General features: G+C 37.4%; 2 protein-coding genes across 3 annotated transcripts in view; one reads left to right on the top strand and one right to left on the bottom strand.

Annotated features, from left to right (window-relative positions):
* Positions 1–10,430, bottom strand: part of LOC139150189 (uncharacterized) — a 38,062-nt gene extending 27,632 nt beyond the window's left edge. Inside the window, exons 1-6 of the mRNA XM_070722399.1 lie at positions 10,312–10,430; positions 7,299–7,709; positions 5,246–5,337; positions 4,762–4,946; positions 3,617–3,690; positions 2,570–2,688 (exon numbers count right to left, since the gene is read on the bottom strand). Of these exons, the coding sequence (XP_070578500.1) occupies positions 2,570–2,688; positions 3,617–3,690; positions 4,762–4,946; positions 5,246–5,337; positions 7,299–7,321 (493 nt within the window). The 5' untranslated portion in view covers positions 7,322–7,709; positions 10,312–10,430. The remainder of the gene's footprint in view (positions 1–2,569; positions 2,689–3,616; positions 3,691–4,761; positions 4,947–5,245; positions 5,338–7,298; positions 7,710–10,311) is intronic.
* Positions 10,431–10,624: 194 nt separating this feature from the next.
* LOC139150188 (golgin subfamily A member 5-like) lies at positions 10,625–26,469 on the top strand. 2 transcript variants are annotated; one of them, XM_070722396.1, is made up of 13 exons: positions 10,625–10,758; positions 12,946–13,636; positions 14,390–14,608; positions 16,787–17,006; positions 18,410–18,533; positions 18,898–18,994; positions 19,361–19,467; positions 20,220–20,384; positions 20,736–20,963; positions 21,481–21,630; positions 22,550–22,628; positions 23,069–23,235; positions 24,809–26,469. In XM_070722396.1, exons 2-13 carry the CDS (start codon positions 13,084–13,086, stop codon positions 24,911–24,913), a joined length of 2,214 nt encoding a protein of 737 aa, XP_070578497.1. In that variant the 5' UTR covers positions 10,625–10,758; positions 12,946–13,083; the 3' UTR covers positions 24,914–26,469. The 2 variants fall into 2 exon arrangements, with proteins under 2 accessions (XP_070578497.1, XP_070578498.1); XM_070722397.1 differs by having other exon boundaries at positions 10,647–10,931.
* Positions 26,470–27,177: the final 708 nt, after the last annotated feature.

The raw sequence follows: 27,177 nt of genomic DNA, 5'->3' as shown, positions 1-27,177 counted from the left end.
ACAGTTATCGTATGTGCACGGACTTTAGGAAGGTCAACACTTTAACAAAGACAGACACTTTCCCAATCCCGAGGATTGATGACTGCATCGACCGAGTGGGAAAAGCCAAGTATGTGACGAAATTTGACCTACTGAAGGGATTTTGGCAAGTCCCTCTGACGGATCGTGCTCGTGAAATATCCGCCTTTGTTACACCAGACGGATTGTTCCAGTACAAGGTGATGCCATTCGGAATGAAGAACTCTCCGGCAACGTTCCAACGGATGATCAACGACGTCATATCCGGGCTAGACGGATGTGCAGCTTACGTTGACGACGTCGTCCTGTATAGTGACACCTGGGAGGAACACATCAGCTCATGCGGAAGTTCTTTGAGAGACTGAGTAAAGCAATGTTGACTGTCAACCTTGCCAAATCTGAGTTTGGTTGGGCGAGGGTGACTTACCTCGGACATACTGTAGGACAGGGTGAGGTAAAACCTGTTGATGCCAAAATCAGTGCCATTTCAAGTTTTCCCATACCAAACTGCAAACGACAACTGATGCGCTTTCTCGGTATGGCTGGTTACTACAAAAATTCTGTCCAAATTTCTCCACAATTACTGAGCCTTTGACTAACTTACTTAAAAAGAAAGTAAAGTTTGTTTGGTCAGAGCAATGCCAACAGGCATTTGATACACTTAAAGCCATACTGCAAAGTGCCCCAGTGTTGTCTGCACCAGATTTCACTTTGCCATTCAAATTAGCTGTAGATGCTAGTGATACGGCTGCTGGTGCTGTTTTGTTGCAAGAGGATAGTCATGGTATAGATCATCCTGTTTGCTATTTTCACGCAAATTTAACAAATCCCAGAGAAACTACTCTACAATTGAAAAAGAGTGTTTATCTTTGATATTAGCTTTACAGCATTTTGAAGTTATGTTACTTCTTCAAATCAGCCAATAGTGGTTTATATTGATCACAACCCTCTTGTTTTTCTGCAGAAATTCAAAGGCAAAAATCAGAGATTGCTAAGATGGAGTTTAATGTTACAGGAGTTTAATCTTGACATTAGACATATCAAGGCAGAGACAATTTAATTGCAGACTGTCTCTCTCGTATTTAGAACTTATTGTTGTTCACACTTTAAGATTACATTTGTAAAAGAAAGATTTTTCATTGAAAAATTTTCTTTTTTGAAGAGGGGGTGTGTCATGTAGGTCATTTACCCCACACTCATCATGACTTGAATTCAATTAGTCATGTTTGGAATGTTCTGGAAAGTTGATTAGTTGTGTAAGGGAGATAATTTTAGAACAGTAATTAGCATGTCAATAAAAGTTCTAGATTGTTCTTATATGCCTTTATAAAAGGGACGTGCACAGCTTCCAGTCAGACTTTTGGGATCGTGTCTCTTGTGTGTTACTAAACTCCAGCAGTAGTCATTCTCAAGACTTTTCAAGACCTTCACTGCCAACGCTGGATTTATACTGTGGACTTTGTGCAGCTTCAAGCCTGCAAGCCAAAGGACTGTTCATTCATCCAACTGACTGTTACAACTCTGAGACTGGAGCTTTGCCGTCCCAGCTGAGTAAGTAGTCTGTACACTTTTAAAGCTTGTACTCTATCCCTGACTTAGCAATTAGTTTTATTTTCGTAATAAATTTTGTTTAAACGTTAACTGCTGAGTTCACCCTTTTGTTCGTTTTCTCTGCACGTAACACAGGCATCTCTGAGATATCTGCGTGAACGGATGGACGCAAGCACGCACGCACGGACATGACCAAACCTTTAAGTCCCCCAGACGGTGTCCGTGGGGACTAAAAACTTTCAAAACATTGAAAGTTGTAGACACAGCTCAATGCTTTATGCAGTGTTTTCTTTCCAGAACACACAATTGCATGAATCCGCTCTGATTAAATTAAATCCCCCTTAAACACAAACGTGTGCCATGTCCCTCTGCCCTCTACAGAGTTGAGATATTGATGACACACCAAGTATTGATCACGGTAATCCACACAAAGATTACTATCTATGATGTAACATCACATTGTTGATTTATCTCACTTAATAATCTGCTAAAACTAGCTGCTAATCTGCAGAATGATGTTCTACAGCAGAAAGACTATCAAGGCTGCCTCCAGATTACAAAACAATATTTTCAACTAATATGAATGAAGTGTGAATGACTTGTGTGGGCTTCAAAGATATTAAACATTATGAATTTATGTAGATGGAAAAGAGCTAGAAACATTGGGCTGACTTCAATTTGATATTTATACACAATAAGTATACATACAAGTATAATTTACTAATAACAAGAAAACACTTACTTTGCATATAATTTATTATGGTCTCTCTATCACAACTAAATTCCCCCAAATTTTCAAGCAGAAGGATTGATTGATTGATTCTTGATTCTTGTGAGAGAAACCTTGAGAAAACACTGATCATATTGATACAGATTTTAAATTTGCTTGTTCTGGGTCGCAAACCCTTGACACATCTGCTTGTCATGAGATATGTATCTGATGTGTATGTATGATTTGTACAGATATCAGATACACCAATATCAGAGATTTTGAACTTACCAAGGGCTGCTATCTTTATGACAATGGCTTTGACCTGACACAAAATCATTTCCAACAACAATTCCTGTTGATCTCGTCTCCACAAGTATGCTAATGACACCAATCCAAGTCTGCTACAGCTGCAATAAAACATGAAATACTATTAGGCCAAAAAAAATAAAAAGTTTGTTTCTCATCTTGATGGGGTGATGTGGTTTTTTCTTCTTAATTTTTTTTAATTCTTCAACCAACAAGAGTGAAACATGAAAACAACATAGGAATGTACACAGAGTTATGTGTCATGCACTTAATTGGCATGTATCTTTTCGTTTTTTGTATTTTATTTCCTCATGAGCAGAAAATAAGGTTGATGCGGCGGGTCTGAATTGACGCGCGCAAGGATGAGAAACCAACTTTTAATTTTTCTTGGCCTTATAGAATCTTTTTGACTTTTTCATACATGCTATGTTCTCATAACCTTACTTAAACATTTTGATGTGAAATTATTGTACATGTTTAGATTCACATCAACCAGATTTTACATGTTACGTTTGATGTTCATGTACATTCATGTATGGAAAGTAACTGAAAGGGGATGTGAAACTGGGCCAAAGATCACAACAATAAAGATTTTATAGCAGTGTGTTGACCCCTTTGATGTGCTTAGATCATGGTTAAACAACTGAGAGATAACTAAATGCGCAATTTGGTAAAACTCTTCTGCCAAAAAAAGTTTTGCTTAGCTTGTTGGTTGTCACATGCTGATGCTGGTTGATGTACTGAATCAGTTTTGCAACAGAACTAACATGCTTGTTTTACATTTGTTACCCGCCTCACACAGGTGTCGATTATATTGGTAGGAATTTGGTTTATTGAAAACTTTCTAGTGAGTTCACTGGGTAGCCAACACATTTCACACACTTCCCATGAACATGCCACATTTGCTTTTCACAAACAAGAATAAATGAATGAGTAAATGAATGAATACTTGCTAATTACATGCAGTTGTAGTCCCAAAAAGAAGAGATTTTCTCCTGTACAAATATGTGTGAAATACAGGGTACTTACACACTTTCCACTCTGGTTCGTTGATAATCAGATAACACAGCTCCAACTGATACAGCCTCAAAGTCTACATGTCTCTGTGTACACAGGGAAATACAAAGTGTAAATTATTGCCAGACATGAATGTTTTCATGGCCCTGTAACAACCATACCATGGCATGTATATGTTTATCACTTTCAAAATAATCAAATGAATGAAATACTCCATATCATGTTAAAAAGATTTAGACATAAGATTGTACAATTTGTGAATTTCATAGGCTTATCATCAGTATTTCACTTTGTGTGTAACATATTCACAATTATGATACGCCACGTGCACATTCTGTGCACTAGAACAAGTCACATGATGAGAAAATAGGCAAGTCTGGTGCAAACTGATTCAAAGAAAGTCATGTCAGAGGTCACTTATCAAAGACTATTTCCCAAGTGAAATAGTTTGCAAAAAAGTGCCCATTCACATGACCATGTGAGAAGTGTCGTCTGCAACTTTGATGCAACGTTGGGGGAGTTAAACTGAGATGAGTGAAAAGCGGACCCTCTGACAAAAACAGCCAGATTTTCTATTCCAGAGCTCATCAACAACCAAGATTCAAGTGCAACCGAGAAGGTCATTTGGTACACTAGGGATATTTTCACTTCTTTTTGTGAAGAAACTGGCGCCACTATGACTGCTGTGGAGAACTCACCCAGCAATGAGCATGAGGAGTGATATATATAACACCTATTACCTGGCCTTTCTCCAGGCTATAACACCCATTTATTAACCCTCATGGATGTATGTTATCAGAAAAACATTTCTAGTTCAGCCTCAGTGATATTGATATGTTTCTGGTGATGCATGGGGTGACAAATAAACAGATGCCATGCATGACCAAGTAATCGGAGTTCATTAGAAGCATCAGTACAGGTACATTTCCTTGTTTTAGTGGTTCAATTGTGACGAGAGAAAAATTACAAAATACGTTCATCAATACAGCTTCTTGTATCGATTTATCATTCATATTTGGTAATTAAATGTATAACATGCAAAATAATCAGTAATAATGTGCTGTAAAACAAATGTACATTACTGAAGTGTTTTCAGCTGATTCCAAACCCACAGCTGTACCATATTTACATTTCCCATCTACTTTTCTGAGAAGTACCTTTATATTATGAAGCAGCTGGAATAGATCCTCTACTTCATCCATGGGATCGGGAACATAATCTTTGTCCTTTACAATCGCCTCACCAAAGATGGTCCTTCTGTAGAGAGGAAGATCCATAGCTTGGGCGTAAAGATCAATTCCATCATGGCCGACACTCTGAAACATGTAACTGTCAATTTCATCTGCAGAAGGAAAATAGATCATCTATTTGATGTACAATGTTACATCAGAATAGGGTAGGAGTTGTACTTTAATAGAGTTACTACATTTCTGTGATTGGCTGGTATAAAGATCAAATACGTGACGAGATTGTGGCTACTGTGACTTTGCAACCACACCTTATTCACTGAAAAACTCTCTGTTGAAGCCTGCTCAGGTTTGAAGAAACCAGTCGGGCAAAAATATCATGGCTTACTTTAAAGTCCAGAAACCCCCCAATCAATGCAGCTGTGGAGTCACAATTACAAGCTATAGTACTTACCTTTTTTGTTTGGTCTCAAGTTTGCCAAAGCCACTATTTCATGGCCCTCAGCAACACACTGCATCATATTATAGCAGCTGTCTTTACCTCCACTGCAAAATCAATGGATTTGTATGTTATTGTACTGTACTGATTGAGTCTGAAGATGTCACCTGGCCTACCCTACTGTTCCTGTGTCAGAATTTACTGGGTCAAGGGTCATTTAATTGTTTACATCACTGTCTCACTTTCGTCAAAATTCATCCACTTTTCTCTGTTTTCTCTGTTTTTAATCTACTACAGAAATAAGGAAGTCTTTGACACGATGAACAAAGAAGAAGAACAAAGAACCCTCATCATGGGCATCATACACAACATATGGTCGACTTGTCTGACCAACCATTATTTAAAGCTCCAACATGAAATGTAGTTTTTTTCTTCGTTTGTTTTGCCTTTCAGACTGACTCTTAATTTCAGTGAGAATGTTGGAAACACGTGATTATGTGTTGATTTACATTCAAAATTAGGAAATTGGGCAATTTTTGTAATGTTCTTTCTTATTTTTAGCTGACCCCAAATTTTTGAAGGGCTCACTATGACAAATATATTAAGAAAAACGGTTATCCAAAAGATGGAGGAAGTGTCGTCTTGTGTGGTGTGTCAGGTCTACAATACTCAATACCGCCATTTTGTGAAAGTTGCATACTTCTGCCGTCACGTCCTCTGGTGAGGGACCGTGATTCTGTTAAACTTTTTCTCTCCTGTGATTGAAATGACCAATCAACGATTGACTTTTGTCTTTTTTGGTGTGGTATCTCTCCTCTCTACTGTGGTGAAATTGATTCTGGCCGAAAAACGGACATGAAGTAATTAAACCAGAATTACGCAGATTTTGGAATTTACAGGTTAACTTCTTGAAGGGATACACCAATCCACTGAATATCAGTACACTGAATGTTATTGTTGCTGCATTTTTATTGACCAAAGATAGTCATTTCAGCAGAGTGAACTATTCCTATGACCATACAACTCGATGCCTTTTTTTTTGTTAAGTTCAAACCTTCAATCTTTTGGAGAGAGCAATTATGCCCCATCCTGACCAAATCATCAAATACTGAATACCTATACACTAAATGAAAACATCACTTCTTGAACCAGCTGCGCTCCGCATTCCATTGTGTACATTGTACTTTTCTGTCAATAGGAACATTTTGAGCAGAGTATAAAATACCCTGGGATGAATGATACTAAACAAGACATGTTCAAAGAAAGTTGAACAGTGTTCAGTCCGGGAATTTCTGATAGTGACGTGCAGTCCATGATCCCTTCACAAGTTTGTGGAGGGACTGTGTATCGTCATATGGTAGCTAGTTGAATAATTATGCAAACAATTATTATGTGAATAGATTAGAGAGTTATTGAGAAGAATGCTTATTAGATCCTGTTTTTGAAATTGATTATTGCGGGTCACCCTATTTAATTTTTTCCATGGGGGTCAGGCTCCCGGACACTGCCTCCTTGACATGCACTGGAGCAAACTGACTGACCAACTCTCCACCCCCCCCCCCCTGCACTGCTGGGGAAAAATACAACTCCCTATACGCTTGAACACAGTCCTTACAGGCTACACTGATAAAGACCGTTTGTGATCGTTGGCAAAAAGTAAACACAGGCAAGGTCATCCCTCAAGACATTGTGACTGTCCATCTGCAAAACCAATTTGGGAATCGTGAACTGATGACCTACGTATTGTATATCCCATAGACCATAGCTCTGCATGGCAGGGTCGTTTGTTGTTTACAAGGTTCGCTTCCGGTAAACAACACACAGCCCTGCACTGCCACGCAGAGCTACCCTCTAACCTAGGCTATATCATAGCATTGCTTGGATGTGAAAAAAGTCTTTTATATTTTATTTCCATGGTGCAAACTAAATGATCCCGATATTTTTACGTCAATTAAATTTGTATAAACGTCGAGCACTTGCGCCCATACCTTTTATCATAGAAAGTGGAACGAATATCGATTAATTATTTAATGAATGCGTCACAAAAACTCTCACTTGGGACACTCACCTTATCAGGGCAACCACTCTCATTGTGTTTATTGTGATACCGTTAACTTAACAGCAAACCACCGGTGTAACACCTTCGATGACACAAAAACCGAAGAAAGTCAGCTATCCGATATGCAGTGGCTTGTCCAATTCGATCCCTGAGCCTAGAACTACATATAATCTTCTCTTTCGGTAGCTTTCATGTGGTGCCCGTCAGCCTCAGTTTCTGGCCACTGTACCACGTACCGCTCAGTGTAAAAGTCCCGCACGACAATATACATACAAAGGATGCAGACGAAGACAAGCATGGCATGGCACACAGCTGTTTAAATGCGGCTCGCCGTAGAGGGCGATGTGCGTGACGCCTTATGTGGTGCATGTCACTGGGTGCCCGTGCAGTCGCACAAGACATAGGCAAACAATAACATATCTGAAACATGAAGGTAGGCCCTATATGTTTATTTTGGAATAAGGCAATACATAAAAAATAAAATGTGAAATGAAAGCCAGAATAGCAGGCACATTCTGCTGGAACTAACAGTGAGTATTCTTAGAAAGTTACAGCTGTAAATTTATGTTGTTATTTACTCTAGGTATGTTCCGTAAACAAACAAACAAACAAACAAACAAACAAACAAAACATAAACAACAAGAAAATATGGGAGACTGAGTTCCCGATGGGCAGGGCTTGGGATGCGATTTTGTGCGAGGTTGGTTCAATAAAGGGAAATTATCTAAGGGATTGTTCAATTTCGGCATTGTCCGCATGTCCTCCTATTACTCTTACTGGTTGTTGAAAATTTGGCAAACTTTTAACCAACCTAGCTGCATTACCTTAGCTTGAAGTTTTGCCGGGGTATATGGGTCGGACGGCAATTTGATTCATCGTCCGACCCACATAACCATGCAAAACCTCGAGCTACATTTACTAAGTACTGCAGCTAAAACAATGCTTCGTTTTGTCGCATGTCGGTCGCACTCCTCTGTTTCAACAGCGGATTTTTCAAAATATTTGTTTGTATTTTTTCAGTATTTTGACGTCAATTTATGCCCAGTATCGAACACGTAAATATGACTTCTTCTGGTCGACGATGTTTTTATCATACTGAAAACTAGTGACTAGTGTTTAGTATGGTAAAAAAATCGTCGGCTAGTTCGGTAGTAGAATCCGACTCTCCGTTTACTTTTCTTGCCTCAATGGATAAAATTAAAAGTCCAATATGAAACCGTAGCTTTTTACATTTTTGTCACTTCAGGCTTTTGTTGCATGATGAGTCAGCTACCGGTCTTGCGACAGTTTGTAGGTTTACTTCCTACCACAGGCGCTCATTAGCTGAGCAGTCTGCAGTCAGTCTGCTCGATCTATCGATCCCGTACTCTGCCCGCAACTAACTAAAAGGTTGCAGTGGCGGGCATATCGACAACGGGATCGATAAATCGAGCCGAAAATCGATATATTTAGCAAACTACCCAGTTAACGAGCGCCTGTGAAAATTGCTTATGGCGGAGAATTGTTTTGCAAAAGAAATCACTGTCGACTCAATCCGGACGCTACCAGTAGTCTATGCGCCTACTAAATTGAAGGACTCAAACTTTTGCTCAAATCACGGTCCCAGGGACCGTGCTCAAACTTTTCGCAAGACAACTTTCAGCCATTCTCTATCAAAATCAAGAATATAACTCGTTGTTCACTGCGCAAATTTTGGTATTATGGTAATAAATTTACCTAAAATGTGATGGGAAGATTTAGATTTTAGATTTACACCATAAAAAAATAAGACGACGGATGAACTGTACACACAGTTACTCAACGAGCTGCAAAAATGACGAGGCGCCCCCTCCCCCGTCTCCTAAGCGGTAGGTCAGAAAACACAAATAATCCAATTGCTTTGGAGGTCAGGAGGGGTATTCCCCTCCTGAAACGGGAAAATCTAAAAACTACAAATTAAAATGGAGTCATTCTCCGAAAATGAAAAGTAAAGACTTAAAGTAACTGTCCGTGCATTACTTTTTACTCCATATCCTCCATATCCATATTTTAATTTTTTTTGTTCGTCGTTGGCTGGAGTTTATCAAAGGCAACCTTTCGGAATTTTTTCTTCAAATATCTTCCACGCCCCCCATGTTATCGAACGGTCCACCCTTCGAGTAACTGTGCTAATTTGAGTAGGGATTACATGTATGGTTTCTTAATCTTAGGGAGCCGTCATTATTTATGGCCTGGGTCGGAGGAATCTGAGCTGATCACTCAAAAAATCAAAAGCTACACGGGAGATTGCTCAAAAGTGGAGAACAAGAAGGGGGGGGGGAGCTACTCAATTTTGTTGATATGTACTGAAGCATTCAGTGAAGTTATGAATTAACACAACAATAATAGAAAAAAACACCAATATGTATGCTTGAGGTATGTATGTTCATATCCGGTATTTGTACACACACACTCACACACACACACACACACACACACACACACACACACACACACGTAATATATAGGCCCATATATATATATATATATATATATATATATATATATATATATATATATATATATATATATATATATATATATATTATATATATATATATATATATATATATATATATATATATATATATATATCATAATACAGGTGGTTTCAAGCAGAAACTAAAATCTCATTACACTATGTGTTTCACGTCATTGTGATCTTCAGACGAGAATGATCAGCTATTCGATGTGGCAAGCAAAAGGCACAGACCTGTACCACAGGGTTTAATCAGGGTCTGTAGGCTATATGGCCTGTCGCAGCAGCAATCCATATACTGTATAAGATATTTAACTTTCCCCATTTTTTTGAGGGTGGGGTCACTCAAAATTTCTGTAGCAGAGAGGGGGGGGGGTTACTCAAACACGTCATGGTTGGCAGGGGGTGTTTACTCGAAATTTTGGAGTTTCTAAAGCATTTCCTCCGACCCCCAGGCCGTAAATAATGACGGCTCCCTTATATGTAATTGAATAAATGGTTGTAAACAATCAGACTTCTACGCACGGGGCCCGGGCACGGGCTTGACTGGCCACGAAGAGCTCCTATGCTCCCGTTTTCTGTTTTCTCTTCCTGTCCTTTCGTCGACATTTCAAGCCACAGTCGTTTGGTGGGCTATTCAGCTCTGGGACTATTCGCCCCATAGACGAGTGTACAGAAGCGAGAAACACCCCAAGTGAGGTGTTTCTCGCTTCTGTACACTCGTCTATGGGGCGAATAGTCCCAGAGCTGAATAGCCCACCAAACGACTGTGTTTCAAGCATTCGGAGGAGGTGCTACAGGTCACAGGGTCACAGGTCATATAGGGTGACAGGGAACTATGGGAATATTGTATGACATGCGCAGAGAACCAACTCCACGTCGTCGTGTTTTGGTATTGAAAATGGGGCGAATATACACAGTGGAAATTGTCATTACTTTGTGCAACTGAAACGTTTAAATATCACAAAACAGGTACGTGTAGACACGCTGAATAACAAAAAGTAAGCCTAAAAGAGAGTGAACACAGAGCAAACATCCGGCACCAATGAAAACATCAGTGCTCAGAAAGTCTTACACTCAGCTGACGTCGAATGATAAAAACAGCCATGAACCAGTCGATCAACAGATCAAAATTTAAGCTTGAGGTATTATTTACCCTTCTAATACACGTTCTGAGTATTGTACTTACGGTTTATGCATAATAATGTTACCAGTGTATGATTTTGTACGGCCACTGGGGCCGCTATCTGTGCAAACGTATTTGTGGCTTGGCCATGGGGTTGCAGAAACAGGTTAAAGATACGCATTGCCAACTCTTTCGTACAGCCACAGGTTTCAAACATGGAATAGGGATCGTGTTTTAAATGACAAGTAACAGGAGTGGACTTCTTTTTGTGTCCTTATTTCATAGTTCAGATATCATTCATTATTTTTTAGTATAATATTCTTGAATATAAGATGGATAAATTAGTATTTCTTCCTCATCCAAAAGGATGGGCTTTCCCTATCCCTGGAAGTAGGAACCTACCTCCATGCCCTATCCCTCTCAAAATACTCATATCAAGCTGGTCGTGCCATTGCCAGTTTAACTTTTACAAGTTTTGATGTGGCGAGTCATGGATATGTGTGTATATCGTTATCAATTTAATGTCCCCACCCAAATTTTTCAGCGCAGACATTCAAAAGTTACTAAAAGAACAATGAGATTGGATGTCAAAGTCATGGTTGGTGACAGGATCTAACCTCTGAGTCAGCACAAGACTTGCTCAAGGTCTGTGGGCATATAAATATCAAAACACTGTAAATTGAAGGAATAAACTTCAGTAGGCTGTCACGTTAGTGGTAGGCTGGTGTGTAGGCCAGCCAGCTACTGTTGCCAGGAAAAGCCAAGCAACAGGGGCCAGTTAAAGTCTGTACCACTACCAGCATATACGTCACAAACATAATTTACTGCCCGTAATCTTGGCTTGCACATGGCATAGAATTATCTGTGGGCTGCCTATTCTATTTATCAGGTAAATATAAGTTATTGAGACAAAAGTGCCTGTCTGTAAACACCAACCTAGCATTTTGTAGTCAGTCTTGTTTCACTGGCACAGTCCCAAAGTAAGGGGCTCTTTAAGGACAATACTTTGTATATATAGATGTGCAAAGATTGATAATAACATAGAGGTTGTTACCTGTATCTCTTATTCCTATATTACATCAGCATGAGTTATATTTTGGTTGTGTCAAACACTAAAATTTGACTCACTCAACTCAAATGAAGGGAATGCTGATGTGATACAGGAGCAGGTGATATTCTCTAATAATCAGATTTTCTGTACCTATTCCTTTACAAAAAAGGAGAAAATTGTCTATCACAGGATCTAATCTTATAGCCAGCATTTATTTACTAATTGAACAATAACTGCCACAGGCATTGCCAAATAATGAAAGATAGTAAAAATGAAAATACAAGAGACAATACAGACAAACTTTAAAAGACAGCTACTCAGAGGTACAAATTTTGAAATACTTTTTAAATTACTTAACATGACTGAAAAAAGATCAACTTCACTATTTCACAAATAAAAGAAGTAGGCTGTCCTTAAACACAATTGACCTTGTCATAAGGGATATCAAACAACACAGTACATGGAGTGAAAAATTTTGGCACATAAAACCTCCAAAAAGAAGATACACCTTTATAGATAACAATATGTGTAACTATATAACTTGTAACTCTAACCCACCTTTTTGAATGTTTTTTCTTTGGAAACATCATTGGTAGTAAGCAAAAGCAACAGCCATGTTTGTGTCCACTCAAAAGTTGAAATGTAGCCGAGGCACAACCCGATACATGTAGTTATGACATTCATTGAGTCTGCAAGAATGTTTACAATGGCAGTGAAGTTTCACTCCTGATATTTTACATTTAGTTACAATGTAGCACTTTGTGGAGGGACTGTGAATGTAGACATCACCAAAATGGAGCAATTTGGGCATGGATGTCTTGTTGATAAAGAATCTCAACAAAAGACACAAATCGCAGTTTACTGATTTATTTGAGGATGTCCTTGCAGTAAGCTCATGAAAGGCATGTTCTAAATCTTGCAGGGCAATATTTAGAGTATGTGTGTAATAGCATTCTTTCTTTTCTGTCTTACTTGCCTATAGATCAGCATATTTGTCACCTCATAAAGACTAGTGTATGCCATCACTAAGTGTTTGGAGAAATTGAATGTCAGACAGAAATAAGGAGACAAAGCCGGATATTCATTTGCGTGAGTAAATCTACACGGACTACTTACAAAGATGGCATGGTTGCTTGGAAAAGCCGAGGATCTGCTCAACAAAATGGATCAACAAACATCAGAAGTGTTGAATCAGGATATGAACGTGCTGCCAACAACCTTTGATAAAAAACAAGCTAGTCAACAAAGTGACGTCATCAATTCACAGAAGAAAAGTGTCCAGCCACAGGACCTACAAGCAGCCTTCATCAACAAAAGTGTGTCAACTGGCAATCTGGCCACATACCTGGCAAATACCAGTAACGTCAAGAGGACTAACGCCACAGACAATCCTCTAAATCAGCCTAAAACTGCAGCCCAGTCACCGTTTAAATCTGCAAAATCATTTCAACCCAAGCCAAAGAAAGGTGATGATGATGAGAAATTGTTTGCGTTCTTGAACAGTCCAGACAGCTTGAGTACAGAGAGGAAAGAGAAGAAAAAGGGCAATGGACGTCACTCACGGCAATCTAGCACATCATCTACCACATCAACAAGAAGTGCAAGGACGGATAAAACTGACAATGTATCCAATGCTGAAAGTGTCGGAATAACTATTTCCTTGGATCCTTCAGGTAGATATGCTACACATTGCACTTGCAGAATTTTCAAAGGAGAAATTTTGGTTACTCTGTTGTTACTCTGTACAGATCTAGATTCAATAACACTGTACCTGGGATTGTCATGAGACAGAGTTTCCTCTGGTCTCAATCAATTTATAAATCCAAAATTAGGTGAAAATTTTGGAACGAAATAGTCACCTTTACACAATATGCCATGAACTGTTTGTGAAATGGTGCTCTTTGTTCGTCAATTTTATTCCAATGAGAACACATGTGAAAATGCCTCTGCCAGCCTCTGCTAATATCCTCAGTATAAGTGTGCCCCATACATGTATCTCTAAAGACTAATGTATGCCAGTTCTCAAGACAATATGTCACACAGCCTGTATTGTTAAAAAAAATCCAAGAGGTGTTCAATTTTCTGTAAAGATTCAGAAATCATGTTGGTGACTAGTGAGTAAATCAGATTTTTCAGTCTTTGTATTTAATGTAATTAGTTTGTAGTTTTCACCGATGTTTAGTTTAGCATACAGTGTCTGTGTTTATGTTTGTCTGTATGCACATCCAATGCAAATATCTTGACAACTGGCAGCTGATCTATTACATCAGTGTCTGATGTGGAGATTCATTGTCACTTGAAAGAGGGATTGTGTTCCAAAGATGCGGTATAACATGTGAGTGAGTGATCAAAAATAATGTTAAAGACGTTGTGAATTTAATTTGCCAGTTTGACTTGAAAAGCCAATTTCATTTTGTTCCCCACAGCTGATGACCATACAGATGGGAGTGACAGTGCAGTTGGAACAGATGTCACAGATTCAACTCAGAATCCAACTTCAGATCAGCAACAGGGTAACATTGCCAGTAGCCACTCTCAACAGCTTTCTTCACTTGAACTAGAAAACAAGTTACTGAAAAATGAAGTGTCGTCTCTCAACCAAGAAATGGCATCTGTGGTGCAGAGAGCAAAGTCAGCTCAGCAAGGTCAGTTCAAGCTTTTTGCATTTTTTTGACAAGATGGTTTGAAATCTAGTGCAAATTTATGTAAAAATGCTTACAAAAGTGTGAACACAGAACGTTGTTCTAAATAGTTGTTGTTGACGAAATAGCAGTAATTTTCAAGTTGCAACTCAAATATGGCCACCATATGTAAATGTAAGCGTGTGAATGTCATCAACCAAATCCATCATCAAGGATTGAAATACTGACAGTTTCAAAGACAATGTGATCTCATAACAGGAATCCAAAACATCTCACTCAAGATTGAATGGTATTTTGGCGTTAAGTTACACGATTTAATCATGCTCTATGTTACCTGTGTTAACAGAATTTTATGCGTATATGATTATATGGAGCAAGAATATAAATTGATTTTCTTAATATTGATATTGTGATTCAAACTTATATACAGTGAATATATGCATACCTTAGATTTGAATGTTAATTATTGATACTTTGGCATAAGCTTACCAGCCTACGGTAAATGCCATATGTGTGTGAGATTTACCACATAGTACTGTAAAAACATTCATTTTTATGGGATTGAATTGCACTATTTGTATTTTTTCGGCATCTTTGTTTGATTTTAATATCACTGATTTGAAATCTAGAATCTGTTGTCACGTTGTTACTTAGATTTGGAATAGCAGATTTTATCTGTCAGCGAAATTTGCCGAAATAATGAAATTAAATCCCGGTGAATAATTTTACAAATGTTACAGCAGTTAAAATAGGTTGATCCAAGGTGGTATTGACAACTTGCTATGAATTATGTGATTAAATTTCTAGGGCAACGTCAACCACTATCAACATTATATGACACTTTACAGTAAGAGAACGGAAACTATTTAGAAAGCACAGGAGAGTGTTGCTCAGTAACATGATAGATATTGATTTCAGATGAATGTTTTGTAAAAATATGCAAAAGCAGTTGTACACAGGGGAACTAAAATCCATGTGTAGTACATGCATTTCAAACCAGATGTTAGTGTAGCCGGCCTTGTCTGATACAATATACTCTGTCCTCCCTTCCCAAATGAAATGTGCAACAATAGTTTACAATCACAATCTGTGAACTGTTAGCAAAACCAAATTTATGCAGTTGCTTAAGTCGTAAAAGAGTGAAAGGCAGACAGTCTCAGGCAACTGATATGTAAAATCACCAGTTTTCGTTCTTTTTTGCCAATTTTACATCAATTGATTTGTATGAAAAACTGGTATCAGTTATAGAGAAGTTAGAAGAACAAATCTTGTGACTTAGATGTAGAGGGATTTTTCAGTCAGGCTAAATATCAAACTCTTGAATATTATGTTTCTGCAGTGAAATACTAACTTAACATGCTGTGGTGAACTTTATTGCCAACAAAAGAATTACATGTAATTTCACACCTGAACAGTGGACCTAAAATTTCAATAATTACTGACATTTACTCGTGATGATTCTTAAATTATTAATATTGGGAAACAATTACAAAGCTATGCATGGATTAATCAGGGACTGAGTTGACCTAGAGGGTCTATGATTGACTGAGTAACAGAATTCTGAAAGTTGAGGTCATTATCATGCTTCATTATCAATGTGTTCCTGTAGGTCCCTAAATCTTTCTACTCACTGTAACACAGAACTTGCCAGACCAGCTACTTCTCCTTGGTAGCAAGAGCAAGTCTTGTAATATGGATGTCTATGATAATTTTACACATCAAATACAAATTTTCAGAATGGGGTATTAGAAACTTTAAGGTAATTTGGTTTTCTTGCTGCCAAAATGCAAGTTTACAACTGATATTTGTATTACGTTACTGGAAAGGAGATCTTTATTTGTGTGAGCAAGTATGATTGAAGGAATATTGTTTCATAAGTATATTTACATGCAGCTGTTGTACTAGGGTAGTAGTTATACAGTCAAACTTTCACCCATTATGTAACGTGTACAATACTACTGCCACTCTGTACAATGTAAGGTTATGAGCATAGCGGACAAAGCTGATGAATACATGATTTGTTTTGTTCAATAGATTTTAATGATGAGACCATTTTGATAAGGCCACTGTGATAATTACAGGCACTCTTGTACGAGTGTTATATTTTGTGGTTGCCTGATTCCGTCTTTGATTTTGCTGCTATGTCTTTTCCCCCCAATGTTGCTGCCAATGGGTTCACAGAAGTGAGCAGGCTGCGTAGCCAGATCAACAGCAGGAGTTCTCAGATCACGGAATCAGACGGCATAATCCGGCAGTTGAGAAACAGGGAGGAGGACCTGATGGAAGCTCTGTCGGCCAAGGACTCGCAGCTGGCAGTGCTGAGAGTCAGGCTGGAAGATGCTGATAAAGAACTCAAAGCTAAAAGAGAAGTTACTGAACGCCTGCAGACAGAGAATGAACGGTTAGTTGTCATAGACTATTCCACTCATGCTTTGGATTTAGAGTTTTTCTATGTGAAAGCTTCATGAGTTGTATTTCATGTGTATCAATGAATAACACAAACAATGAACAGAAGAATGTATTTTCAATGCTATTGATATCCTATCTGACAGGTTTAGTTTACATGCTGATCATTAACTTTAACAGCAAATGGACATTGTAAGCAATATAAAATGCCAGCACATAAAAACAACATTATTGTAATAGGCCAGAAATATTTATAGAACGGAACATATTTTCTATCCAGCTATTGATCCACAGTTGTGATCAGTTTTATAAAAAATAAGGTAGGTTAACAGACACAAACAAAAACAACAGAAAATTGAAACAAAAATTAACAGTAAACAAATGTTAACATTTCTAAACCTAGAAATGTGAAATATTAAAAATAAACCTCAAAGGGATCACTTGAAAAACAAATTCAACCTATATATCAGATCATACATTGATCTGTTTTTCGTTTTGGAATTATAGTTGACTTTTTTGCTTATGCCAATTAAAAATGTATGTATGTTTCTAATCAACCACCGACATTTTTTCACTTGAAAAAAATACAAGCCTATTCTATAAATTTCACAGTATTTTATGGGTCCAAGCCAACAAAAAGAAATATAAAATTAATTTTATTCTGGCCTACCTCTTCTAATTTTCAGAGCTATGTCATTGGAAATATGCCTATTTTTATACTTTGCCTTATCATTAAGGACAAGTAAATAAGTTTAATGATACACACGGGATACAGTAGAAGTAGTTTGTCCTGATGCACAGCAGAGTTTGCCTTTGTACCGGTACAGTTCTCCTTTTTGTGAATGGATGTCTCCAGTGTGACAATCCACTCAATGGAAGATATAATAATATGCCAAAATTGCCGATAAGCAATATTACTGTCAGAGGTGTGAAAACAAATTATTGTGCATATTTTTAATGAAATCTTATTCATGTAATGGATTGTGGATAATTCAAGTCCACATGGCACACATAAGTCCTTATGTTTGACTGTGAAATTCTCTCCCCTTTTCCTAATCGAAGATTTGCAAGTGTGAAAATCTGATAACAATATTGTAATTTGAACTTTCCCCAAGCATTCAGTATAAATTGCGTAATATAGGTTGAAAAAAGTTTAAACTGCCAGTGGGCTGTTGAACAACAAACATACCAAAACAGAAATGAAACTTCAAGTAAGTATTAGATATACAGTTTCCATGGCGTAACCTTGGCACTGGTGTAAATAAGTACATGATAATCAAAATGGAGGTAGGCCCCTCTCCCTAAATCCAATGAGTTTTGTTTATGTTGTGATAAATCACAAATCCTAATTCGATTCTCTAATTTCAACATGTATCTTGAATAATTGTATTTACCTAGGATATTGAAAGACCATGATGATTCAAGTGGGATACAGGGCCAGGCCTTGGATTCTTTGCGAGAAAAGTTACATGAAAGTGAAGCTGCACTCAGGAGAGAACAAGAGGCGTACAAGTCAGCACAGGTAAGGGAGCCCTTGCTGTTATGGTAGAATATTCCCTACACAGGGCACCCATAAATTTTGAGATTTGTTTTCTCAGGTGTTGTCGATAGGCAAAGATGAGGGGTAATTTAGAGTGTCCATAGGTGAAACCCTTATGTCAAAATGACTGTGTATTCATTTAATGACCATACATACCAGTATCTTTCAGTGTATTTAATTTTAATCAGTTTGACCATTCTTGGAATTTTACATACATTTATATAAGAATGTGCATAGAGCCATTTTTCATATAAACCTTTTGGAAGAGGTAACACACTTTGTTTTCAGTCTGTTTGCCGTCTGTTTGCTTCCTTCCAATACCAATCATGTCACCCATTTATTACAGGCGGAGGCCATGGCTAGACAGAACAAGCTGGAACAAGAACATAGAAGTCTTGCAGAATCACTGACATCTTTTCAACAAAAATATAACAGTGAAAAAGGTAGGTATCCTGTGTACTCGCATTCTCTGTCTCTAGGCTTCATATTTCCCTTCGTATTGTAGAGAAAGTGAACTTTTTAGTGTATGATGTATTTCAGGGTACCTTATTAAAATTTAAGATAAACAAGTGAATGATTTTAAAACTTCGCAAACATATCTGTTAATCAGTGTGAAGAGAATGTTAAATACCCAGAGGAAAACACCAAAAAGAAGCTTTTGGATCTTGGTAATATTTGATGGATTCCTGACACATATCATGTAGAAGCTTTGTGAAAGTAAATCTTTCAGATGATCCCCTTTGTTGTAGAGCCATAGATGTTTAAATGATGAAAAATAAAATTTTATTTGAAAATTTTGAAACACTCAGGCCATTCTCATGAGTTATCTGTGCAGCTGAAGACAGCCAAGAGTAACCTGGAGAGTGTGAAAACAGAAATGAATGACTACAAACAAAAAGCTACCAGGATATTACAGGTGAGTTTCCTATACTGAGAGTCCTATACTAAGGCATTTTGCGTTTAAGTCTATGTGAAAAGAGACTTCCCAAAGTCAAAAGTTGGAGTGTAGTGACAAATATTACGATTTTCTGGAAGTTCAGCTCAAAGTTTTGGTGTGTGTTCAGTGTTTTCGTGTGCGTTTCTGGAATAGGCTTTGATGGTTCTAGAGAAATGGTGAACATTCCTGCTGTCCAAAATGACCACTTTAACATGTGTACCAATGGAAATCCAGGTAAAATGACTGGGAACCTTTGTAAAATGTACCGTAAACAACAAGAGTGACATGTTTGACCAGATCAACAATGGTGTCAATTCCTAACCCATGTTGAATTTTACAGGAAGAATGAGGCGGCTTTCATATGCTCCTGTCAATGTTGACTTCTCTTTCTGATTAAATGATAATTCTTAGGGAATAGTGATTGAGAACACAATCAGAACTTTGGATTTCTTGATACCATGAGTACATGTATATGTGTTGAATACTGTAAGTACAGCAAAACAAAATTGAACTAAACTTTTTATTCAAAAAGGGGGACACATCAGTTGAGTTAACAAAAGTCTGTGTGTCAGCTGTGGCATGTTCATTGATTATCTGTGTAACAAGAATAGCAGTGATTTGCACATTTTTACTCAGTAGCTGAATGATTCAAGGCTACACATAGTTCAAACTTTTCATAAATCTATCATACAGGCAATGCACTATCTTCCGTTTTTCTTTTCTTTCCATAGTCCAAGGACAAGCTGATCAACAGTCTGAAAGAGGCCAATCCATCCCTTGATAAAGGAACTGTGTCAGAAATTGAACTGGAAGAACTCCACCAAGACAGAGATAATCTGAAGGAAGAACTCCAGCAAGCCAATATGAAGATTGAAAACTTGAGGTCTGAAATGCAGGTACAGTAACATGGCCAGTGTCAGTCAGTCACATGATTTGTATGGCATTACTTTTCAGTGAGTTGTGAGATGTGTGGTAGTAGTTTTGGCAGACTTGATGTAGCTTGAATTAGAACAGTTGTTTTGAAGAATCACCTTTTAGCGATACAATGCAAACCACAAATAATACATTCATGTATTTAGTCTGAAGAGGTCGACTTTATGCATATTAAATGCCTCAGAGTTGAAGTACCTTCTTTACTGAACACTAATCTGTGATGGAGGACCGAGATATGGAGAACGTCAGTGTGTTGTTTTCCAAATATACGCACACAGCACAAGATCTGACAATTTGCATCACATTTTTCTCAGGACTTGGAATTCCAGTCACAAACAGACTCTGACATCGCACAGGAACAGATTCAAGATCTTGAACAACAGCTGAGTGACGGTAAAAGGCAGGTCAAAGAAGTTGAAACAGAGCTTGCGGAGAAAAGCGATGAACTGAAATATCTACAACAAGAACAACTTAGGCAGAAGACTAATTTCCAAGTGAGACTTCAAGACAGAGAAGATGAAATACAAAAACTAAGACACCAGGTACTTACACAAGTTTAACAGTCCATATTCAGCATTATGCTATATAATTATTTCCAGTGTCACAGTGGTACACATGTACCTATGCATGCAAAACAAGAAGGGGAATTCAGACCAAAGGGATGTAAGATAGAGAGAAAATACACATTAAAGAGTAGGAATCAGAAGTATCAAGACCAAAAATTGAAACAAATAAAACCCTGTTTGCTAATGCTTGTGGCAATTTTGCAAATGGATCTAAATGCAGAAGCATTTACAAATACTGTAGTACTCTGGAACAGCAACCATAGATGTAGATGTAGATGTAGAGGCCTACATGTAGTAGGCTATTTCTGCCCAGAAACTTTCATATGTAGCTGAATGGTTGGCTGTATGCATATGATGCTGAATTTCATTTCAGTTTGTCATTCCTGCTGTGTCATGTACTTCGTAGATTTTCTTGCCACACAGGAAATTTCTTTGCCATTCAAGTGTAATTATTTTTGGTGATAAATTATTACTTTCTTTGGTTTTTTTTTAGCTGACAACTAAGACAATGAGTACTACAACACAAAGTGAGCTAGAAAACAGACTTCATGCTCTGACTGAGAGCCTTATCCAGAAACAGACCATGCTAGAAACACTGAGTACAGAAAAGAACTCCCTTGTTGTACAGCTGGAGAGACTAGAGGTAAGACCATCAAATCACACAGCTTTGCAAATACAGTGATTGATTTGTCACATCAAAATGAACACAAAATGATCTGACTTGGCCAGTTTGTCCACTCAATGTCAGAGGACCTTTTAATGGACAAAAAATAGCATGATTTATTGGTCTTTTATAACCAATCTTCATTTTTTAAAAAGTACATAAAAAAAGTACATAAAAGTACATAAAGTTAGAGCTAGAGTTAGGTGATGTTATTGATTTAGTTCCATTATTATAGTTGTAGGAGTTGCTAGAAAAGCAGCTGTTCTCACTCTAAATGATTTTCATTTTTGTGTGAAAATACGATGAAAACTGTTGTGTGGTGTGAAATCAAGATAAAAATGTCAGTTTTCTTTCAATTATAGAAATTATAACCATTTGTAAATCGTGGATGTCTTATAAAGATATAAAGACTTTTAATAATTTTGCAAAGTTGATGTACTTGAGCTTTTCATGACTGAATTGCAAATGAGTAAAAAAATTTTTAAAAAGGACTATTCATTGACTATTATCATGTGATGTTACACTGTGAATTCTGATTCCCCCCCCCCCCAAATACTTGTGTTTTTATGTTCTTTGGAAATGTAACAAATATTTACTTAAAAAAACAAACAAACAAACAAATGAACAAAAACTTAGCTCACTCTGTTAGAAGATGTTTTATGCACACTACATGAATGTCAATCATGTGAGTGGGAAATCCCTTCTAAAACAACAGATATGGAACTGTAAATACTATAACATAATATGTAGTCATCATGTCTTTGATGGAACACAGTTCAGCTCCATCGCTTGTCTAATGATCTCAATGAGTGATTGATAAATCACCTGTCATCACCTGGCTGATTTCTCAACTGATACAATCTCAGCAAACTAACAATGCTGTTACTTGTCTGTTCAGAAACAAAGCGATGAAGCAGAAGCCATTAAAGCCATCAGAAATCACACCCATACAGTCACCATGGAGGAGAGTGAAGAAGGTATGTACACAGTGCTTCTGCTGGGGTGGGGGGGAGAGAGAGAGAGAATTTTATGTAGAAACAGGAAACAGTATTATGACAGAAAGAAACTCCCATCACCCTTTGATACTAATTGTCACCTGTGTGTTACTTAATAAATGAAAAGTAAGAAAAAATAATTCTTCATCACTCACCAGATTCACAGCAATTGATAGAGGGGCTATCATACACAAAGTAAACTTCTTTCTCCAGGGTTAACTACAACTGTTCAGAAGAATGTATATTTATATCTCAGATAGCAAAAGTCAGACAGCAGTACTGCATGTTTCTGTACATTCTGCACTTGTCACTTGTGGCACAGTATCAGCATCACCCAGTGCTGGAGGGACTGTGGATGTGGTGAAACCGGAATACGTTGGGGATCATACATCAGCTTGCAGTTTCTTTTATTTGGTTCACAGGAATCAGACAACGTAACATGCCAACTTTTCTGTATGAATCTCCCGGTGACACTGGTGTCACAAGAAGCATGAAAGTAGCTGCAAACACTCTGGACCGCTTCAGTGTAAGGCTCGGTATCTTTCTCAGGCGATACCCAATTGCAAGACTGTTTGTGATATTTTACATGGTAAGTTACACACATAACCTTAACGAAGCATTTTTAATGGAAATTCAGAATTTGCCAATGAATCATAATTAACTGCTGAGAAATGCCATTTTAGAGACAGTAGCTACAACTTTTGAAGATTTTATCACATTCTTGTGTTTTGTAAATCAACTACAAAGCATGTTGAAACACCAAGTATTCACTTTGTTGAGACAGCATGTAGAAATGTAAAGTTCACTGTTAGAGTACACGATTGAATTTCAGTCCAGACATAAAATTACGGGAAGGCTCCATTAACTTAGGAATACCCTACTTCCCTATGAGGACAATTTCACAGACCTGCCTTTCCTACAATGGCACTACAATAGCACCAGCTGGATTAGATAAACATAACAATGGAACATTCACACCTTGGGGATTAAAAGTCTTCTATTTGTCACCCGAGTTGGTCAGGCAAGGACTCGGGTTTCATGTACCATGCAAGTTAATGCAGTTGTCCCCTAATGAAATTCTCGCCTCAACAATAAGAATTTAGTGTATACATTTACTTGCTGAGTTGACAAGCTGAATACTGGGTATCTCACCATGCTCTGGGGGAGTAGAACAACAAACTGCAGTTGACACTTAAAACATAAATAGTTCGAAAATCAGCAAAAAGCTATAGCTACTGCCCCTTTAATAATCTGAATATAATTGCCCCTTTAATAATCTGAATATAATTCCAGGGGTAGTAGCTGTAAGTTTTATAGTACCTGTGACCTAGTGTAAATCGCCAGTGAACATTCCTGATGGATACTAGGCACTATGTAAATTATTTATCCTTTTATCTTATCCTATATGTCAATCAGATGTTCTTGGTCTACTCTCTAAAGCATGTTCAAACACCAACTATTTAGCTTGTCAACTCGGCTATATATATGTAAAATGCACTGTCATTGTTTACATTTGAATTCCAGTCTTGATAAGAATGCACTTGTCAACAATAACATTGCAGTCTTTACATATACTGATTGAGTTGAAAAGTTGAATACTGTGTCTCTCAATATGCTTTAGGTATTACAACAATAAGTTTTGACTGACATACAAAATATACAAAAATATTTTGAAAAAAATAATCAAAGTTACAGCTATTAGCCCTCTGAGACAATAATGGTGAATATCAACAAAGTGGCAATGATTGACAACTTTGATGCATCCAGTTAAAATACTATTTATGTAAATTGATGAAAGCCATACTGTACCAGTATACACTCCTGTCCAGTTTCATTATTTGTCTTTTGTGACTTTCGATCCTTCAGTCAATTCCTGTGGATGAAGATTACCAGACCAGCAACCACCAAAACACCTAATGAGAAAAACAATTTACTTATACATAAAATATTGCCATATCTGCTCATTTTATTGTCCCCAGCATCTTTTGCTGCAAGTTTGAGAGTGCGAAACCTCTGAAATCAATGCCAAAATCTCTATTGCCAGATTTGTCATGCAATGGTGTATTTGCAGGTAGCCCTTGGTCAATAATTCATTTGAGTTTGTGAAATGGTTTTATCAAAGTTCGGATATCACAATATATCATATCCTTTCTGATTTGCAGATTTTACTCCATGTATGGGTGATGATAGTGTTACTGACATACTCACCAGAGATGCATGGTACAGACTACCAACCAGGATCAGAACCCAGAGAGCATAACCCATAAGCCAATGGATGAATAACAGAAAGAACTGAGGCACTGTAGGATCATAGATCAAAGGACTGTAAAAAGAACCTGTCCCACCATATGGACAGTTTCTTGCATTACACAATGACAGATGATTGCCATACGTATTCCTGCAAACTGTATAGCAATTTGAGTGGACAACTGTGATGTATTTGAATTTCAGATGGTCCACAACTGAAGTGGCCCGTCTGCATGTACCACTTGTATTGTCTATGAATTTGACAGTGGCTGTGACATTTTTGCCACAAGCCCCACTGTATCCTGTGGTAACTTTGAACCTCTATGCTGGAGGATAGAGTGAAGTTTATAGTTACTGTAAGCCCTTTTCTGTAATTATGCAAGTTCTGTAAAACTTTCTTGTCATGGGTATGTAGTGTACATCTGGCTATTTGCTTCAAAACAACAGATGACCAGTCCGCTTCATGTTGATGTACATCACCATCTTCACTTGGAATATTGTGAACTGTTGACTATTTACTGTTTTTAAAATTCATGGTTTCTGTAGCAAGAGGAACCCACAGAGAAAATTAATCTTATAAGAAAAAGACTGCTATTTGTGAATGCATGTTACATTTACAAGTTTGTCAACCAGACAGTTGAATCTTTTGACATGGAGTTTCAGAGAATATAACAAATTAGAAAGTGCAACTATGAAAACTTCATCAAAATTTACAGAACTGTGTGAAATACTTATGTGAAAGTACTAAATAAATCCTTCAATCTTTTAAATGATACTTGTGAGGCGGTGCAAGGCTAGAGTAATTTAAGAAAAACAAAGTCTTACTGTCGTTGCTTCGTAACTTGTTCACCAGGTCTGAATTAGCTTCATATTGTTAAATAAAAACTTTGAGGGTTAAATTTTAAAAAATATCTTAGGATATTTGACAAGCATTTATTTTCTTCTTCAGTTCATGTAATTTGTGACATTGCGTAATGTATAGCCAAAGAATTGACTCCAGTGCTAATTGAAACCCTTCTGTATGAGTGTGGCAGCAAAGTCTCATATTGAGTGTTTGTAAAATCCGTGTTGTGAAGTATGGTCTGTAAATGCTACTAATTTGTTCATATTCAAGCAGATTTAAAAAAAGAAGCATAAAATGTTCTGAAAGTTACTCCTGCCTTTTAAGAGGCATCAAGAGCATGTTCATGATTTCATGCTAGAAGCTGCATGTTGCCCTCACACGCCAGAATTGTTGACCTTTTTGCCCCTAAGGTTATCTGGCATACATATGTATGTGTATTTCCTTTAGCATTCTTTGTTTATGTAGAAACTCATCTGCAGAAAAATTTCAAGTTCAAAAAGTTATTTTGTGTCAAGAGTGAGTTGTGTCAGTATCACGTTAAAATAAACCCTAAACGATAATGTATTATTCAGATGGTCCACAACTAAAGTGGTCCCTCTGCATGTACCACTTGTATTGTCTATGTACTGGCAAAAATATGGAGATACAAAAGAAAATTGTACTCGGTGTGAATTTGATCTGTATCTGGCAAAACATGAAAAGGCAATAAAAGAAAAACTGTTGATATAGCGATACTTGTGTTCAGAGGTTGATGTTCAGTTCACCAATTTCAAATTCAATTCTTTGAAAATGATGGAGGTGTGTACAGGAGATCGTGAAGTTTTCTATTTCTGTGCAGGGTAGTGAGCAACGCATTTGCAAAAAAAATATGAAAGGAAAATTTCATTGTTTGTAGTTTGACAATATTTCTGAAAGATAACCATGAGATTTTGGAAAATGTTCAGTGAGTTTACTTAGATGTAGAGCTTTTGTATGCATACCCTGTTGTTCATACCAATGTATGCTTTTGATAGAAGTGGAATCACAGTCTCCATTGAAATTTAGCCACCTCAGTGCAGGTGTCACACTCCAATTGAGCCATATGACTACTATTATTGCAGTTATATGTGTAAACCTGCATTTATGACAATGACCACAGCAACAACAATGGTCTTTGGATGGTAGGAAAATCCCATGTTTCCTGTGAATGAGCGTGAAGAATTTGTCCGAAATGTGATATAACAAAAGAGAGTGGTAGTCTTCAGTTTTAATCTCATGAAAAAAGTTAAATCTCATAAAGGGTGGTTTAAATTGTGTAATGGAAGTGTATCTACTCGTCCTCGCCAGACAAAGTCTGGAAGGGATTCATAGAGTGAGTTCAGACTGTGCATCTAGAGCTATATCCCTGATATTCCAAAAGTTACTGCTTTCATTCAAACATGACAAACTACAGGATCCTGT

This window comes from Ptychodera flava, chromosome 14 (assembly GCF_041260155.1).
Source record: "Ptychodera flava strain L36383 chromosome 14, AS_Pfla_20210202, whole genome shotgun sequence".
Taxonomy (NCBI): domain Eukaryota; kingdom Metazoa; phylum Hemichordata; class Enteropneusta; family Ptychoderidae; genus Ptychodera; species Ptychodera flava.
The sequence above is the reverse complement of the archived record's forward strand: the minus strand, read 5'-3'. Positions and strand labels throughout refer to the sequence as shown.